The 15,012-nt window shown below is 41.1% G+C and overlaps 1 protein-coding gene across 1 annotated transcript in view; it reads right to left on the bottom strand.

Moving 5' to 3' along the window:
• Positions 1–255: 255 nt before the first annotated feature.
• The window catches only part of UROC1 (urocanate hydratase 1), a gene marked incomplete at both ends in the record, with an annotated part of 38,918 nt that continues 24,161 nt past the window's right edge, over positions 256–15,012 (bottom strand). Inside the window, 6 exons of the mRNA XM_082288469.1 lie at positions 256–396; positions 994–1,093; positions 6,197–6,278; positions 9,077–9,176; positions 9,601–9,699; positions 10,614–10,684. Of these exons, the coding sequence (XP_082144595.1) occupies positions 256–396; positions 994–1,093; positions 6,197–6,278; positions 9,077–9,176; positions 9,601–9,699; positions 10,614–10,684 (593 nt within the window). The remainder of the gene's footprint in view (positions 397–993; positions 1,094–6,196; positions 6,279–9,076; positions 9,177–9,600; positions 9,700–10,613; positions 10,685–15,012) is intronic.

Below are 15,012 nucleotides of genomic sequence, written 5' to 3' on the forward strand. Positions count from 1 at the left end.
TCCCATTCCTTTCCCTATCATGAACAGTTTGCTATTGCAAACATTGTTCCAAATATGTTGGTGAAAAGACTGTTCCCGGCGGACCTGTCACAAACACAAACAGATTTGCCCCGTTAATAAGTTACAGAGGAAAAAAAGAACTCACATGGAACAGACATTTGCAAGGCTTTTATCATTTGGCCAGAGAGCAAAGCAGGATATCAAGGAAGCAACTTCAGCTATGTCTGCAAGAGCAACATTGCACTTGGAGTACCGCTAATGTTTCACGGCTTGCTCCAAGATGTTCTCATCCACCACCTTGTGAGGGAGAGTCACCCTCAGTGTGCCATTTTCCTTCATTGCTTGGCAGATGGTTTCATAAGCAAAGGCGTTCCCCGACCAGCAGCGCCTGGCAACCTGTCAGATGAGAGAACCAAGGGGTGTAAAAATCAGACATTCCTCTTGCCACACCCACCTTGCACCATATTTGCGCAAACACTGGCACCCAACTCGTGACAATAAATCTTTCAACCCCCTGCCAGTTTTTAGTTTCCCTTCTGATTTTGCAAGTAACTTTTGTAATACTTTGTTTTTATGAGTAGTATTTGGGTAGGACATGGTACTTTTCCATGCATAACATCGGACAGATAAACACTGGTAGAGCCAGGTACTTTATAAACTTACAAAATTCCCTCACCAAAAATAATTGGGCACTCCATCCCTGCTCTGTAAAACTAGCAATTGCTTTCAGTAACAGTATCATTTAAGCAGTCAATGCTTTTGTAGTGGGATAAATATTTAAAAAGGAAAATGTCACTTCAATGCATTTTCAACTATGAAATCAATGAGCCTAATTCTCTGCCAGCATGTAAGGATGAAACTCTTCTGACAGCTAGAGAAATCATAAACCCCTTTTCCATCAGCAAAACTCTATGTTTTGATCTATGTAAAAGCAAGATTCCCCAGATTTTAAAAAAATTATTATTGAAGTATACATATATGAGTTTTGCTTACTCCATTGGAAACATCCCAGCTGAGCATCATCTTAGCTCGTTCTTCAGCTTCCTTTGACCCATCCAAAACCAGGCCAAATCCCCCATTGATCACTTCCCCCCTAAAAAAAAAAAAAAGGTAAGAGAATGAAATAAAAATAATTCAAACCAATACCACAAAATTTACAGGAGTTAATTTGTTCAGTTGTACTGCAAAAAGAAGGATGAGAACACAGAAATGGTTCTGAATAAGAGACTATCAGTGATCTTTTATACTTACAAAAAAAGAAAAAGGGTGTTTAGCAGGCAAAGGCCTGACTTCCTGACCTGCAGCAAACCTAGTCCACCTTTCTTGTAATGTCCAGCTAGCAGTCAGGATTTGCTCCAAGCAGGGGTACCAAAAATTGAGCTTGCTGTATATCTCCTGAATCCTGCACTCTGTACTGGCTCTAAAAACAGCTGGAAAAAGGTTAACAGATCTGATGGGCCAGAGATTTACCTATCTCGGGGTGTTTTTAAAGGTTAAGCTCCTCATGCTTGCTACACTGCAGCCTGCCATACAGACAGGATCATGAGGGTGACAGTGTACTTACAGCAGCAGGAAGATGGATCTATTTATATTCTCTCGGGACAAATGACAGAGCATAAGCATTTTATTAAAAAAGTGTTAACCACCACTTAATGCACATCTGCCCCGATCATTTCCAAAACAGTCGTTCATTTTGTATGAGATACAGAGCTGTTTAAAGACATCAATGCCAACTTTTCAGGAAGCAGACTTATTGGCAGAAGAAGAACAGAAATATGTTAAAATGAACAGATTATTCTTGGGAGAAATAGCAGTCTGGTTTTAAAGGACAGGGAAAACACGTAGAGCAAAACATCTTGTCTGACTTCAGAATGTGGCCTGCTCGAGCTCCCATTCCATGGCATATGGTGAATAGTGGTGAATGCAGCTGGGAGATTAATCTGTTGCTGTAAATCTGTGAGAGTTCTGGCATTAGAGCTCAGCATCAGCAACACTTGAGGGACAGGGCATATCATACAACAGTACATGGTATGAGAGACTAATGGAAATCCCTGGATGCAGGATTTTGTCCTCTGCATTTTATAGTTAATATAAGTTTACAAAATTTACATAGAACAACATCAGACATGCCCATTAATCAGATAGGAGTTGAGAGTCTTCCAGCCCAAGAAGTAATTGTTTCTTAATGTGTATTTCCAGCAGTAACTTGAGCTTCTGAGGAAATAGGGAATTGAGGCTAAACTGGAGCCTCACAGACCTGAGATCTACTTCCTGAAACTAGAGGTTTTCTCATTTTCAATGGAACGTTGTTACTCATTAATTCCCTTCCTAATACTTACATACAGGACCTGTGTACTAAGCAGGACCCTATGACAGAGCTCGGCAAGGAACTCAGGGATCCAGACCTCACCATCACAGTACCATTCTCTGAATTCCCTCTACTTTTCCATTATTAGATACGTCACTATTACAAACTAGTTTTCTGTTGAAAGGCACAGTTTTCTTGAAAGTGGTTTCTTACAGTAGACCATCACTGAATGAATTAGTTTTTTTAACTGGAAAATTTGAAGCAAAGTCATGTTTTAAATTGAGATCTTTGAATATTGTAAGATCTGAGTCTTCAAAATAAAATTATCCTTTTAGATTGACACTGTCAACTCTTGCAGCCTGGAATTTAATTCCCACTATGTTTTTAGTGTGTGAAGCCTTCACTATTTCTGCTCTTAGTCTCATCCAAGGATGCATACAAACAGTCAAACATCTGTATTTCTTGAAAATTCTACTTTTTGAATAGCTCATGTTGTCACTGTCCTCTCCAAAAGAGGGGTGCAGACTGGATGACAACAAATGTAATTCTGTCAGGGCCAGTTACTCCACCATACTCTGCTGCTCCTGTGTACAGAGACCAAAGAACAGAGCACCACCCTTTACTGTCAGAGTTCAAAGCCACAGAAACCCAGACCTCTGGACCAGTGTTTTATGAAGATATTCCATTAAGGAAGATGATGTTCTTTCAGTGGCAAAATTTCCCTCTGTCCACAGTATCCCAAAGAGCATCCTTTGAAGCTTAGGCATGAACAGTGAGCATCTGATCTACTTGCACTCTGTAAATTTAAAGCCTGTCCATTGATTTCCATGCAGTTACTCCAGTGCAAATCAGAGTCACTCACCAGAATCTGTTCTACTGTCTAAAATCACTCCTACATTAAATGCCAATGTTTGTTATGATGGATTTTCTAGCAAAACTTCTCACTTTTAAAGCGGAGCTCTCTGCCTTCATTAGCATTGGGTCACATTTTCAGGTAATTAAAGAAATGTGTGGCATTTTGACCTAAGCTACTCCTATAATTTCCAGATGTCTCCTTCTAAGATGATCAAAGAAAGCAAGGCCTCTCTCACAATCAAGATGTCACACTGTCACCAGTGCAGATCGATTTTTAAATTGCTTCTGCCTTTTTGTTACTACAGGTTATCCAGGCTCTGTGCTAATACACATTCTCATGCAAACAGGCAGCAAAAAATGAGTAACAATCATTTGCTGTAATTATAGTCAAGACTATGTTAATCTTAAGCCTCTCCAAGAGTACATGTGATACAGATTCTAGCTAAATAAATATTAATCCTGCTTTTCCTGTTTGTCCCACAAGCCTGTAACAGAAAATAAAGCATGTAAAAGGCATTTTTGCAGTCTCAAAGGGAAAACACAGCAGATCTGTCAGCAGTTCCAGGCAAGCCCAGCCTCTGCAGGGAGGACTGGCAGCTAAACACAGTGCAATTACCCATTTTTTAACTCCCTGGGCAGACCCTTGCCAGTGACAGCTGGATTTCTCTCTAATCACATGTATTTTTGTTAATAAATATATATAAACTTCCACTTGCACTTTCACATTTCCAAATCAGCTGATGACAAGTTTATCAAGCACGTGGCGATTTCTTTATGGCAAAGTCAGGTGGATTTTTAGTGCTCCGGAGAAAAACAAAAATAGGGTCAAAAACTTAAAGGCATCTATCTCTTCCAGGCAAAGAAAGCAATATTTTATGGCTGGGGGTGGTTTTTCTTCTTTTGCCACCTTTAAATTTTTCCTCTCTCTCCTCAGAAGGCAAAGGGGTGCAGCCCTTTCACCAGCCAGGGTGGTGCCACATTAGTTAAGCCAAGAAGAACCACCTGTCTGGCCTGCCTTTGGGGGCTCTCCAGGCCAGGGCTCTTAATGACACGACAAGGTCACCACAGCTGAGCCTCAGCATGGTGGCTTGTTAAGGCTCTGCAGAGGCACACCTAATTTTCAGGCCCTGCATTCTTCACTGATGCACAGTAATTTAATCACAGAGAGCTATGACTGCTTCGAGAACAAGGTGAGCAGATACTCTTCTGCAATGACAAGCCCCAAGCAGCCATAGGAAATTACAAAAAGGAGAACCAAACCCTGCTTTTCCAAAGATATTTTGATTTTAGTGAATAGCCACACACTAGTTTTCTGATGCATTACATAAATTACACCATAAATCTGCTCTGCCTTGTGGCAAAGTTTCTTTTAATGATGTAACTCCACTTACAATACAACTAAAACAGTATAATTGAAATTGCAGTGTGGTCAGGGCCAGTTTTCCAGAACTAAGGGCAGACTCACCATTCAGCCAACCTGTCTTTGAATAGTACAGAGGGCAAAAGTGTCCTGGAAGAACTGGCCTTAGAGAGACCAGAAAGGAATAGGATCATTTGTATCCTTTGAATTAAGCATCTTCAATGCGCAGAACATTCATGGCATAAGAAATTATTTTAGCAATTCTAATCATTATAATTATCATAAAAATATTCCAAATACTTTGCATAACATGTTGTGAAAAGTGATTTTCTTTGCTTGTATTTCCTAAGCAGATATTTTAAAAGGTTAAACTCAGCTGAGGAAATTTAGACAGAACTTGTCTGCTGCTACCTCTGGAGCCTCAGACTGAGATGACCACAGTAGGGAGACATTCTGGTATGTGTTTCCCATTCAGAATTAGGGAAATTGTGAATGAAATCATGGCTGTGGGTCCTTATCACTGAAATCAACAAGACCTTCACCCCATGTGCTTCAGCCCTCAGAAAGCTTTCTTCTCCTATCATTAAGCTCTGCTCTCATGCACCCTTTTATGCAGTAGTTATGCCACTGAAATCAAAGGAGTAAAGAGTACAGCGAGGGAGTTCTTCAGCTGACCTAAAGGGATATTTTCTAGATTCAGCTCATTCAGAGGAATACCAATTAATTATCATAAAATGTCTCTGAGGTTAACATCTGCTACAAGTTCTTTGGCTTGCTGGTTTTGGCATATTCCAGCACTGTTTGCAACAGGGAAGTATGAGGGTTCACCACAGTATTTAACAGAGGGTTGTGCCTCTTTTGACTGCTGATACCACCAAATGAAGACATGACTGTAAAATGGTAGAGGGTTTGCTGGAATATGCTGGAAAGAGCAAACCAGAACTAAAGACTGCAGTGTGGCCAGGCTTTCCTACACCTCTGCCAATCCAGGTAGCCTTTCAGTGGCATATAGAGGAGATTAGTTTCCATCTCCATATAGAGTATTTCCTTCATTCTGCTTTTCAGTTTAGGCATGTCTCTTAGTTCTGCATGTCATGTGAAGGAGGTGTTTAATTCAGTCCTTACTTGGCTGTGGTCTTTAATGCTACCAGGCATGTGCAGGGAGAAAAAGACTGTGGGGTTTACTGGCACCTGAGCTGGTTTGTCTCAATAACCCCTCACTGCACTTTAGCACGGGAGCATTTATATTGGGGTCCTAAGGTCACAGGTTTAAATACAGCCTAAGAGGAGACCTAAACATAATCCATCCACTAACACTCTGGCTGTGCATGTGTGAAGACAACGCTGGAAGCAGGATCTGTTCAAAAGGACCACAGCAGACTGTCTTTGTTCATCGAATTAAGTTCTTCAAACTATGCTGTGGCCAGTGTTCAAAACACTTTTTCTGGACATATGAGCATTAATTAGAAAAAGTCTCCTACAGCACCATACTTTGCTTTATAATTTGTCCTTTCAGCCCTTGATGGCAAACCCGTCCTTCCCACCATCATGACATTGTTCTCCTCTGGTACTACACGTCTGTTCAGCAGTTCCTGGCTCTCCTCCCCACACACATACACAGCAGCAGGAACAGGATTCAGAGCCCAGCTTTAGCAACACGAACAAGATCTCACCAGCCAACTCCACCCCCGTTGTGCAGCGCGACCCAGGTGGCTCCTCTGAACGAGTCTCCCACGAAGTTCTGCACTGCCATGTCTGGGAGGAGAGCAGAAGTGTTACTCATGGGCCATGTTCATTTTTGTGTTGTGCTGCTCCCTCCTTCCACTGACACCCTCACTGTGACTGTGTGAAGGCAGGGTTGGAGGCAGGTTCGACTCACAGCTTCTCTCACAGATATACACTGAACATCTCATTCCTGGGAGGAACAGGCAAGGGAGATTTGTCTCCTGCTCTCTGCCCTGACTTTGGAGGAAACAAATGCCAGTTTCACACTGTGGTTTATGAGCACTCTGGTGATTCCTGCATTTGTGCTCCAACACAGGAAGCTGAAGGACCTACCACTCTTCAGCTCTGAGATATTTCTCAGGGTGGAGAGAAATGCAATCCACTCCTTTGGGATACCTCAGTCATGGAAGAACAGGCTGGACACATCCATGTGTATGGATTCAAAATGGGCAGGACACCTGGAACACTACACACCTTGCAGTTCTCAGAAGTCTGAAATATTTTCAGATCAGAGTGCGGAGTTACTTCAGCCCTGTGCAGAAAGCCAGTCTAAAGCTAAGGAGTTGCATTCTGGGGACAAAGTTGGGATGAAAATGATATCCACCCCAATTCTTGGAACATGTGGGAATTTTACCCTGAACAGGAACTGCTGAAACCACTAAGAAGGTTTGTCTATAAAACCCCCAAAGAAACATAATTTAGCAAACAAATATAATTTGACTAATGCATGATTTCCACTGAATTGTTCACTAGAATTTTATATACTTACTACAATTTGTGCTAAAGCATATACCCAGAGAGGTGGAAGGAGGTGCACACAGAGGTTAAGAGTAAAATTTACTGAAAACGTTTGTCCAGATTTAATTCAGAAAAGATTCAATACATTATTTGCCATATTTTTAACAGGAGAAATAAGAGAAAAACAACAATATCCCCACCAACCACATCTGCGGACCCACAGTTATGTGTCTGATGGAAAATGAGTTTGAGTGCTAATCTATGTTAAACCCTGTCAAAAGCTCCATTATAGCATTTTTTATCTGACATTATGTCACTTTAATAACGCAATTATCATAATTACAGTGCTGTCGAGATTGAATGGGAGAGATCTAAATCACCATATTCTGTAATGTAGAGATTTTCTCCTCAGCCACTGGCCTGATAAGAGTGGAGGTTGCACAAGGAGTGAACTAACAATGCAATAAGCTGCTGCTCCTTGGTTTTGATAAAGGTCATTGGCTGCAAATGTCTCTGCTGAAATACACTTTGCAGAGCAGCAATGACCCATCAGGGTGAGGTACTTTAAAAAAAATGAGACAAATGAACATTCTGGAAAAGTCCTGTGTGTTAAAGAGAAGCAAATTTCACCCGAACCAGCTCAAAAGTTGTGTTAAAACAACAGGATAGAAGGGAGAGAAGAAGACCTAAGTTCTTTTTCTGCCTCCAGAAGCTCATCTGGTAAAACAGATTTAGGCCTGGTTTTAAAGACCAGTGATATCAGTGGCCAGCAGGTTTTAGATAAGCCCTTGGAGAAGGCAAATAGATCATGTAAATCACAAAATTCAAAGAAAACCACAAAGCATGATGAGTGCTGGAGTTTAGCAAGCCTTGTTTCTACTGCCCTCTTCTGAGGGCACTGCCTGGTGATTACTTATATTGCTAAGATGGAGACATTAGTCTGGATTTCTGTTCTCTCTGCAGCTGCACCATTTTCTCTCAGCTTGTCAGAAACAAACATTATTCAAGGCATCTATCCATTTGGCCTATTAGAACTCACCAAGACACTCAAAAAGTGTTGAAGTGGAACTGATGGACACAGTTAAAAGCCTCATTTCACTAGGAAATCCAGTTAAGATAACAGGGAACTTTTCTCTTTAAAATTGAGCCATAATTTGGTTCTATTATGAATTCTCATAATGGAAGTAATTCAATATGCTCAGCTTCCTCTGTCATAATTTCTCCTTCTACAGCAGCAGATCCTCCAGTCTCTCACCTCTTTGTGACTGTCAGTTCATGACATACAGATACACCACTGGGCTAAAGCTATTATCATAATTTCTGCTTTACAGATGGAAAATTGAGGAAGATTTAGGGTTAAAATGTGCTTAGTGCTTCATTCGTTTTTTCAGGTCTCCAACCTGATATTTCTTGGGTTTATTTCTCTAAAGGATTGTTTCACAAACTGAAAAGCAGAGTGTGGTTAGCTCAGGGGCTGCAGAATTAAAGGCTCCTTTTGTAGAGCAAATCTACGTGACTTGGCCACAGTCACACTTCAGCTGATCAGCAAGGCTTGGAGTCTAATCCAGAAGGCCTGACTTTTATTCTTATGCCTTTACTATCAATGTTCCCTTATGATCAGAAAAGTTCCTTTCAGAAACTCCAGACTGTTTTCTTGAGTCCTCAGGTCATGGAATGAAAACAGCTGTGAACCTCTTTGCTTTAAGCAAAATACTGTTGTAGACCTGATTTGGATCTTGTGGATTTCAAGGAAATATGGCTGTAACCTGTTTGAAACAGTGAGATTCAAACTTAAAATCAAACAGAAGATACCATCCTCTGAGACTGGTCTCCATTTGCACTCAGATACATCTGGTGCATTTTCATGGAATTTCCAGCAGTGTTCAGGACCTCTCCTGTGTAACCAGCTCCACATTTGTGTCTGTATCACTATTAAATCCCACAAAGCTTCTCAGGAAATCTGATTAATTTGGATTAAAGGGTGTTTTTTAAACAAAAAGATTTAAGAAATGTTGCGTTAAAAAGCTATTTCTGTTTTGAAGCCATTTCCTTGCTGGCCCAGGCAGACAAGCCTCAGCTGTTCCACTGACCTGCACAAAAGGCTGATCCATCATAAATGTTTGACGTTTCTCTGAAAGGGCTGTCAGTCCCACTCACGTCGTGGTGATCTCTGCTGAGGACTACAGGAGCCTGGAAAAAACCAAGGACAAGACAGTGGAATTCTTCATGGGTTGACAATGCTACTGAGGACCATTATCTGCTCAATTCACTTCTGTTGTCTTAATATTTGGGGCCCTACTAAGGAGTTACAGTCCCTGCTTTGTGCTCTCAGCAAATCACTGAATGATATGTTGTGCTTGTAGGTGCCCAAACAGAAAATAAGGCAGTCTCATCATGAAACAAAATTTCAGAGAATTTCTACACCCACCTCTCTCCTGTGACAGAGCACAATACTGGTGGCAGGCAGAGAGGACTGAGCTCTAACACAAACTGACCCCATGTAAATAACAGGCACTTCTGCTCTCACTGGTTGAAGCTTTCTCCTTTCCCACCTGCCACCCCAGTCTGATATTAAACATAATTACCAGAACATATCAAGACAAAAGAGACAAACCTTAATCTTTCCTTCAGAAATGGCTCGATTAATAGCCATGGCTATAGACACACGACCCTTCTGATCAGAATATAAGATTCTGGCTTGAGAGCCAACAACCTGGAAGAGAAAAATGACAGAGGGTCTCAGCAACTGGCTTATCTTCAGGTCCCATATTAATGGAGTCATAGGAGTGACTCCTTTCCTTCTATAGAAGAAAGTGCAGATTATTTCTTCACAAACATCCAGCTTCCAGAAGAAAAATTTAATTCCCTCTTTGAACTTAGTTTTATCTCCACTCACACAAACCATGAGATGTATTTCTGTATTCAGCTGCTACTGTCCAGTAAATTCCACTTTTTAACTCAACCTGATTGCTAGGCTATAATCCCCCTATCAACAAATCCCTTACCAACAGCTGAGAAGCAGAGGTTTGGAGCTGGTGATGGTGGGCTGGAAGAGAAGAGAAATATGGCAAAGAAATCTGTCCTGCACAGCTCTGCTGTGCTTCCAGATTAGGAAAGCACATATGAGCTCTGCAGCATCATTCATTGGCTTCACAGGGAGACCCTGCCTGAAAAGGAAAACAAAGGATGATCCACTGGTGTCCTGCTTCCCACAGTGCAGAAGGATGGCAGCTCTTCAGCCCTATCACCTGTTTTGGAAAGGGTTCTGGGAACTGCAGGCATGAAGAGGTTGGTCCACAGCAATGCCAAGAGGGATGTTTTGAATAGCACTGTGAAAGAAAGGTGGTTACAACTGAGATGGAGGGTGAATCATGGATATGTTTCACTCCAGATACAAGAGTAGATATTGCTAGATTATTGTAGCATTTCCAGATGAGGAACTGAAGGGAAAGAGCTGCTTCAGCTCAGCCTAAAATCCTCGTGTGGAGAGAGGGGTTTCAATTGTCAACCCTAAAAGCTACAGACTGTGTTTTCATTCCTGCGCATTCCTGCTTTTCACCCCAGCATTCAAGAACTGCATTCAGGACCAGGAGCAGCCACATCTGCTGCAGGAGGTTGTGCACTTACCAAGCTGTGCCTGCCGGCTTCCCTAATCCAGCGGATGTTGTCATGGTACTGCTGCTTCACAGATGTGCTCACTTGCAAGAGAAAACAAGAAAAAATACAGCTTGAAAATTAATGCAATATGTTCTAAATTTACTTTAATTCATCTGGCAGCACTAGGGAGTCAAATTCTACTCTCAGATTCAAGCACGCATATAGGAAATGCTGTATAGAGTCCTCTGTGCAGCTGTTGCAGTAACTGCAGCGTATGTTTGAAGAAAGGTACAAGATGCCACTCAGGGGACAGCTGGAATGGTAATTTCCATTTGGATCTTCAGCAAACTAAATTAAACCTTGAAATATGGTTTACATGTACAGTCCATTTTTGGTCACCTGTTTTACTGCCTATTAAATGCCAATCTATTTCCAGGCCTTTGCTAAATTAGCAGTTTTATCAAACTCCATGACATTGGGTACTACAATCCAGTATTGCACCTTTGAGGCAGCCAGCAGAAATTCTCAAAAGCAGCTCACAACACACACTTGAAGATAAATTACACCAATGGACACCATATCTGGGATACAGATTTATAGCACAGCAGTTATTCTGTACTACATGGTCCTTGGATGTTTTCATACCAAGATAAAACTGAGGTCTTTTATACAACAAAGAGATTTGTTGCCTCACATTTCTGTGGAGCAAAAACTGCACAGGAAAATTTATTATGCAGTAGTTACTTTTTGTGTAAATCCACCCTACACCTTGTTTAGAAGTATGTTATCTAAGACAATTATATATATATATATCTCTAAGATATATATATGTATCTAAGACAATTATAGAATAGGTTAACATTCTCCAGCATCTTCTTTTCATTTATATCTGTGTCATTCCATCTCAATCAGCCAAACTAGAAAGGAATAAGAATAAAGATATTTCAAGTTAAAGACAGTGAAATATGGCACATATCAGTCAGATACAGGTAGGTCTCAGCACAATCAGCTGCCTCTAAGACACAGCACCATCTGTACCGAGTGACTCACAAAAGGAAGAGGGGGTAAGGAATGAGACAGAAGTGTTGTCTGACTGTCCTCATTTAGGGGGTTTTGCACCTCAGTTGGGGTTACAGTGGCTGAAGAAGTTACTGTCTGTAAGCTCTTTCTCTGTGGGCTAAGCTATGTCACATTACCCTGCCCTGAGAGTCACACTCAGCTACCAGGGCTCAGCCGGCTGAGCCACAGTGATCTGTTCATGCATTGGAACTTCCAAGTCAATCATCTCTGCAGATGCCAAGACAGCACGTTCTCCATTACTTTCCAGCTCTCACCCTTTTCACCTCAAATTATAATGTACAGATGACATATGTTTCAAAGTCTAACTGGAGAAACTGCATACTACTAACTTGAAATTGTCCCTGAGAAGAGTGTTCAGACTACTGCTTCTGCACTAGGCAGTATGATCACTTATGCAGGGTTAAACTAGAAAAAGGAAAGAGGAACATGTAAGAAACTCATATTGAACCTGTATTAAACACATTGTTAAAGGGAAATGTAAAATATGCTCATTCCTGCAGAGGCAGGCCTTCCATACCAAGAGCTTTAATGATCTTAAAAAGACCTGTCAGTGCTTGAGGGGTTGGCTCCAAGTGATAGCTTCTAAACTCTGCAATGAGGATTAACATGTCAGCACTTCACTTTGCAGGGAGTGAAAGATGAAACAGCTGCTAGTGCTGTCCTAATAGGATTGTGCTGCCACTCAGAAGCTTTAAGGAAGCAGCCTCTAGAAGGTAATGGGTAGTGTTCACTTAGGTTACTATAGATATGTAATGGGAGTTTATTGGAATTTCTCTAAAAAAACCCAACAAAACAAAAAAAAACAGAGGATGGGTTCCTTTCTATCATTTTATAAGAGATATCAGAGAACACTTACCATATTTTATACTTCACAGTGCACAGACTTACAGAAAAGATCTTACTGTCTAAGTTCTACAGAACATAACCAGAAGAGAAGCCAGATGAGAATACTGGCTACAAGGACCTATCTCAACACAGCACATCCATCCCTTCCAGCCAGCTCCAATAAACAGTTGGATTTCATCAGTTATCCCTAGGGAAGTGAGGAATCCTCCCTTTTATTTAGTCTAATTTCCTGCAATTGAAAAAAAACTCACCATTTTTTTAAGAAAGACTTTAGAGTAACTCCATGTACCTCATTTGCTAAACTGCTGCCTCCACCTTCCCACCCCAACGGGAATGTGAAGTCAGGCAAGCAACTGTATTGTTTCTGGTATTTCATAGACCCTTGTACACATCTAGGGTTTAAAATATACTGGAAAGCATTGTGTACTCAGAGAAATTGTCCCAAGGAACACAGAGACTGGCTCCCTTAGAGAGATTTACATTGTTGTGCATCAGCTCAGCCTTCAAACTACCACACAGGTCCTAAATCCAAGTTACACCCCAATCATCAGTGCTGCATCTGCCATGCAAAGGCCATCTTAAAAGCTCCGGTACCCTAGAAGTAGAAGCAGATAATAAAACTACAAAAATCTCATGAATTCTGAAAGAAATTCATCTCCACAAAAGAAGAAAAATGGTTAACACTGGACTCAAGGACAAGTTGAAAGTTCAGACTTGGAAAGCAACAGAGTTCGGCTCTGCGGAGTTTTCACTCATTCATAAACTTCAAAGGTAGGCTCAGATTTCAGATGTATATGTGTGTGAGGATATCCAGACCCTAAAATTTGGTCCAAACCCAGGCCTCATAGAACGTGGACAGCAAATTCTGTTTTCTTTCTCTTTGAATCAAATTCCCACTGTTCTGTCAAATTTAACACCAAATTGAATAGTAGTCTTGCCCTTAAGCCTGTTTTCACCTGTTGGAATTTTTTTATATGAATTGGTTTTTTCATTTAAATTATTATATACAAGCAATAGTTCAATGCTTTTTGTTTGTGCAAGAGACTTCTCTCCCCAGCTTTACATTACATCTATATAAACACCCACATACTCTTGTACACACAGTAACTGATTCATTTCCCAGTCCTGCAATGCAAACCATCCGAAGGTCATACAATGGTTCAGTCCTGAGAGAAGAATTCTGGAGGCTGCTGTACATGGCAGAAAAATTACCGCAGATTTCTGAAGACAAATCCAGCAGTGTAGTAATGGATTTCACCCTCCCTTCAATAAAGCCAAGGGACCAGGTTTAAAAACAGAGTGGGCACATCTGGGTTATTGCATTACACACAGCTCATGCTCCAGTGCTATTTCTTGAAAATGACTCCTAAGGAAACATCAGTAGAATAGACAGAACCAAGGACCTTGCAGGGTCAGATCCACTCTACCAGTAATTCACCTCTTGGGAGGAAAAGAAGGCTGGACACCAGCCTTGCATTATAGGAACACAAGAGTAGTTTTATTCCAAAGGAGAGACATCTGAACAGGGTATATCCTTTTCAGAAATACCACCCAGGATCCTCCCAGTGCTCATTGTTCCAGAACAAACAGGAGAGCATTCAAAATTTTCACACTTCTATTTGTGTTTCAATGTTTTTCATAAAAAAAGCAACAAATATTTCAATATTACTGGGAAAAAATTATTATGCTCTCCTTCTCAAAATACGCTTTGGATTTTTGATCCATTTCCTTTTAGATCTGGAGGAATTCTTCAGAATTCAAAGATTCTTTTTTTGATTCTGGGAAGCACAAACCTTGGCACTCAAAACAAAAGAGCTGAGGACTTCAGTGCTTGGGGACAGTGACAAGTCCTTGAGCCTGCTGTCTGGTAACTCCAAAGGTAGACAAAGAAAGGGAAAGGGGTAGGGCCTTCCCCTCCAGCCTGGGAGATCAGGATTAATGTTTGCTGACACAAAATTAGCTTTGTCTCAGTTCATAAGCAGGGGATATCAGTAAAAGCTCAGTTTCAGGGATGTGGAAGAGTGCAATTCCTAGATCCCAGAGTAGCACACAGAGCCATGCAGGTATTCCAGACTGGTTCCACCAGTCAGTAGAAATAGCTGTCAATAGCTCAAAAAGAGATCTCAAAATTGTAATCACAAAAAAATGACACTGGATGGAGCACCACACTCAGGAAACCTGGGTTTCCTGCCACTGATCTCCTTGCTAACCTCTTGAAAGCCTCCCTAGATTTTCATGCCTCATTCACCTATGAGACAAAGGCAAAGCAATTTGACTCCTTAAATTACTCTTGGAAACCTGATGGTGAAAGATACTGATTGCCCTAAAGTTTCAAGGTGACAAAGTTTAAAAACACCTGTAACAAATTAATAGAAAGGCTCTTAGCCAAAATTGCTTTGGGATCAACACCCATGGTGTTTTTATGTTTTACCTACAGGCTACACTCCTTACAGGGGTTTGGACAACAACAAGACTTCCTGCCTACATGGAACCTGGAAGAGCC

This window comes from Coloeus monedula, assembly GCF_965178545.1.
Source record: "Coloeus monedula genome assembly, chromosome: 11".
In the NCBI taxonomy this organism is placed as follows: Eukaryota; Metazoa; Chordata; class Aves; order Passeriformes; family Corvidae; genus Coloeus; species Coloeus monedula.